This window comes from Zingiber officinale, chromosome 11A (genome assembly GCF_018446385.1).
Source record: "Zingiber officinale cultivar Zhangliang chromosome 11A, Zo_v1.1, whole genome shotgun sequence".
NCBI classification, from domain to species: Eukaryota; Viridiplantae; Streptophyta; class Magnoliopsida; order Zingiberales; family Zingiberaceae; genus Zingiber; species Zingiber officinale.
Window position 1 is genome coordinate 55725001 of NC_056006.1, and position 4787 is coordinate 55729787.

At 36.5% G+C, this 4787-nt stretch overlaps 1 protein-coding gene across 1 annotated transcript; it reads left to right on the forward strand.

The window, feature by feature from the left end:
• Positions 1–3028: 3028 nt before the first annotated feature.
• Positions 3029–3785, forward strand: LOC122031400 (probable methionine--tRNA ligase). The gene is made up of 3 exons (XM_042590518.1): positions 3029–3226; positions 3303–3404; positions 3561–3785. The coding sequence occupies exons 1-3, from the start codon at positions 3044–3046 to the stop codon at positions 3783–3785; spliced, it is 510 nt and encodes a 169-aa protein (XP_042446452.1). The 5' UTR covers positions 3029–3043.
• The last annotated feature ends 1002 nt before the right edge of the window (positions 3786–4787 follow it).

A 4787-nucleotide genomic window follows, 5' to 3' on the forward strand; every position in this document is an offset into this window, starting at 1 on the left:
CCCATTTTTCGATCGACAGAACAGTCTATTTCCCTATTCATCGAAATCTGCCAAGATCCTCATTAATGCTGCAATTAATTTTGATTGGATCAGTCGACCGGTCATCCGGTTCGGTCGACCGATCAGCATTTTCCCTTTTCTACTGATCGATGTTTGTTAACTTGGTCTGTGCTGAGTCACCAGGGATCGGTCTACCGATCCTACTGTTCGGTCGACCAATCAAGCTTTGATCGGACTTTGACTTTGATCTGGTCTGAGCTGTTTACTTTCTAATTTTGTCTGGTATGCTTTGTTCGGTCGACTGAACCGCTGGTTCGGTCGGCCAATCTAGTCTGACCTGCAGCACAGTGTTAGAAAAAAACTGTAACGTCCATAAATTCTCAAATTAATTTTAGAAATATTCTATTATTTTTCTAAAATTTTAGAATATTTTTATGGAATTTTTAGAGTAACAGAAGTAGCAAAACTAAATAAAAACGTAAAATAGTCTAAGCGGGAATCGAACCCGAGACCTATTAGACTTTACGCCTTATAGATGACTCTAGTAACCAAGGGGCCCCAGCAGGGGTGTGCTGAAAGAAGAGGAGAACAATTTTATTTATGGGCAAATTGGGTCATATTTACCCCTTAATATAAATAGGGAATTAAGAGAGGAGTTATTATTTTCTAAACGACAACGCTCTTTTCCCCTCACCCTCACATGCTGCCCTCCCTTCTCCCGCACCCTCTCGGCATGCCAACTCCAAGGATACCGAGGGTTCCATCCCTAGGGCCATAGGAGCACCTTCCGGCGACATCTCGGATACGAGGACGCTCCTCTCCGCGAGAAGAACGCATAGACGTGAGAGGATCGCCAAAGAGATCATCTTCTCCGGAAACCTAGCGATCAGATTCGTAAGAAAACTAGTGCAGGATGTAAGTAACCCCTCACCTGCAGTATAAGTAGCTAATTATATATTTTTACACCCTTAGTTCGCATCTAGGTTCTCAGTTTAGCCATAGGAAGAATTAGAGTACACCAAGTGCTCGATAAAATGCCTGGAATAGTTAAATGCTACAGTAAGCATTTTAATAGCTTAGTTAAATGCCCTAGATGCATTTTAATTAGCAAATATAGCATTGCTTCAGTGATATAGGACTATGGTCCAATAGGTAGGCTCCCATAGTCGCCTCTAGGTTCAGATAACCTAGTTCTAGGTTTTGATAACCTAGTAAAAGCAAGATATGACAAATCAGTTTATAAACAGTATTTTACTTTATCAGTGGCACTGTACTAAACTTCAGTTGTCCTTGGGTTGGGCTCCCATAGTCATCCCTAGGTTTAGATAACCTAGTAACCCTACTAGATTCGAGACTTGCTACCTCGGGCCTAGTTAGGGATGCGCGCACAGCAAGTACAGATGTCGCGCCCATCGACAGCATGTTTAGTATTTTTATCTATTATGGAAATAGTTTTCAATCTTTACAAATCAGATATATGAATACAGTTCAGTGACAGCAGTAATCCGATTCAAGTCTTTGCTTAGCTCATGTATCGGTTTAGCTTCTTGATGGTATAGTAATTAGTTTATGTTCAGTATGTGATTGCCATGATTTACCTGTCCATACACCATGCTCCTAGCACTTTTAGTATGATTCTCATTACGTATATCAGCATAGCATCTTTTAAAGAGCATGATTTCTTCGTATGCATGTTTTTGTGAGGTAGATGGTTTCTTACTAAGCTCCCAAGCTTATAGTTCCTTTTTTCTTATACTGCAGACAAAGGTAAAGGGAAGATGGATTAGCGGAGGCTGGAGGGCAATGCAATAAAGATGTGTGTGAGAAGGAACTTGGAATGTACAACAAAAATGTTAAAAGACAACGGTTAAAAACTGTTGTCGTAGGCCCTTTAAAATCGTTGTAATTGGCAGTGTTGTTAAAAGTAAGGGCTACGACAACGGTCTTAAACCGTTGTCTTTTGAATGAAAAGACAACAGTTTTGCAACGGTTTTAAACCGTTGTCTTTGATGAAAAGACAACGGTTTAAAACCTTTGTTGTTTAGAGCATTTTTTATTAACACTGCTAGTTTACAACCGTTTTTGGGGCTTTGACAATGGTTTTTAACCGTTGTCTTTGAGGGTGATAGACAACAACAACGGTTTTAGATCATTGTCTTTTAAATTATTATTTTTTAATACCAATATATCATATTTCAATATAAATATATAATAAAGAATCAAAATCACAAAAGAAAGAATATTTTCCATATCAATGTCATTCAAAATCATACTTATACAAGAATTATATTACAATCATAAAAGAAAAAACATGTCTAATATTCAAATAAAATTTATCCCAATCCAAATAAACTTCATTTACAACTAATGAATAATTGTCAAAAGACTAGAAACTTGTGATGGTGGTTCATGCCATGTAGGATTGCAAGTAATTATTGTCAACTCAAGCGCCATCAAAATCTTCAACTTGTAGAATTTCATTGGACTCCTCTTTCTCACTTGCTGATTCTTCCATGTCAACCTTTTCCAACATTCTGGATTTTTGTGAATCAAAGTATGTGAGCAAAGCACCAAAAATAAAAGGGAAGAATATAATACCTGTAGAAGACGTAAAACAAGGTTGATAGCTGAAATTTGGAGAAATGTAGTTGCTACAACCAAAATAACAGATTTGATAAATCATATACTCTTCAAGTACCCCATTCATATCGGCAAATAAAACCACAACATAAAACTTTGTCAATAGAACCTACAAAATATAAACATATATTAGAAGAGTTCATCATTATCTGAAGCACTAGTAACTCTGGACCATATACAATTTTTGATACAAGGAGAAGGTTTCAGGAAGATTTATCCTAGACCTGCAAATGAAGCTACTTTTTAGTGTTGTATTAATGTAAATGGTTTTCCAAGTTTTGAAGTATTAATAAAACTTGGCTTAATGAAGTTAAAGCTTATACTAGAGCTCAATAAGTTTCTCATGTGACCTGCTGTAGGAAATTCTAAGAAACAACATAACAAGCCTTCTGGCAGTACAAAAATGAAGTCTGCTGAAACAGAAATTTCTGTCTCAAGACTTGACATACCTGTTGGTCTCATCAAAAAAGTTCAGAAGCACCCAGATGCAGATTCACTCTATGTTGAAGAAATTGATGTCGGTGAAGAATCCCCTCGAACAGTTGTTAGTGGCCTCGTGAAATATATTCCTCTTGAGGAAATGCAGGTTTATTTTGCTTCCCTTTTCAAATTTTCTTCCATTTGGATGTGAATTTCCTATGTTCTCTAAATCACTGGTGCAGAATCGGAAGGTTTGTGTCCTCTGTAACTTGAAGCCTGCAACCATGAGGGGCATTAAGTCACAAGCAATGGTCTTGGCTGCATCAAACGATGACCACACAAAGTTAAGTCGTTAACTCTGCCTCCATTCTTACAAGTCTTTGCTTTTACTAACCTGTTAGTTTTTTAGTATTATAATATTGGTTGGTTTACCTGGGAAATTATCAGCTTTACATGTGATCATTCATCAAGAACGACTAATGAATTCATTTTGTTTCCAGGTTGAGTTAGTTGATCCACCATCATCAGCCAAGGTTGGTGAACGAGTGACCTTTCTGGGATACTCAGGCGAACCAAATAGCGTCTTAAACGCCAAGAGCAAAGTTTGGGAGAAGCTGCAGGTTGATCTGCAGTCTAATAAAAAGTGGTTGCCTGTTATAAGGATGTGCCTTTCACAACATCTGCTGGTGTTTGTAAAGTTTCGTCTATCACAAATGGAGCCATAAGGTAGACAATCTGCCTTTTTTACATTAAGGTCCAATGCATTATAAACCAAAAATTATAACAAGTATGAGATCAAAAAAGTATTGAACAACAAACATAAATCTTAAATGAGTTTCATATGCTAAATAAACTCCATCAAGAAACTACTATTTGATTAAAGGATAAAATTTCTAGTCTTAGTGAAAGTGCAGGCTCAACTTGCAACTTTAATCAACTTATTCAAGCAATAGCGAATACAACTTGATCAAGGGCTTCATGTAATTCCCACTAGTGGGTGATTCTTAATCAACAATTATTATCTTAAAGGAGAGATCAAGGGATTCTCGGATAAATCTATTGTAGCATTGCATAAACTAAGCTAACTAAGCTCTGACAGGTCTTGTTTTGCCATCAAGTTTCTAGAAACAAAATAAAACCATTAGTGTGTTTAAGAAAACAAAGACTTCTAATCTAATTATCTGTCAAGCGCCCAAGAGGTATGCGTTTCATCAAGACTAATAATCTGTGAATAAAGTCAATACAAGATGAAGGACTAAGATTAAGGGCACTTTCAAAGAGGAACAATTATAACGTCAAACATAAGGAAAAATATAGAATTAAGTATTCAAATTATACAGTAGCCCAGCACAAGTGACACAATAGACTTCTTCCGAGACAACTAAGATATTAACAGACTTATTTTGCACTCATTTCTATCTCAAGAATGTTCCATTAAGAGGGAAAAAGCTAAACTAGATGCAAACTAACCTTTCCATTCGGCATTGCAAGTATTTCTTTGATCCGCTCGATCTCTACGATTAGAAAAATGAGAAGGCAATCAGAAATAATCATAAGAAATCTAATACATAAAGGAGTATAAAGGAATCTGACAATGTTTACTCGCATTGGAAGAATAAATTATATCTTTGGATTATAGCACCAGAAAAACATGCTAATTACATCAATTTTTAATCTCTAAAGTCAACACAAGGATGTCAGTAGATGCTAACCAATTTGCACTTGTG

Coding starts and splice junctions, on each gene's coding strand:
- LOC122031400 (XM_042590518.1), top strand. CDS start 3,044: ATGAAGTCTGCTGAAACAGAAATTTCTGTCTCAAGACTTGACATACCT. Junction 3,227..3,302: donor TTCCTCTTGAGGAAATGCAG/GTTTATTTTGCT, acceptor TCACTGGTGCAG/AATCGGAAGGTTTGTGTCCT. Junction 3,405..3,560: donor CAAACGATGACCACACAAAG/TTAAGTCGTTAA, acceptor TTTTGTTTCCAG/GTTGAGTTAGTTGATCCACC.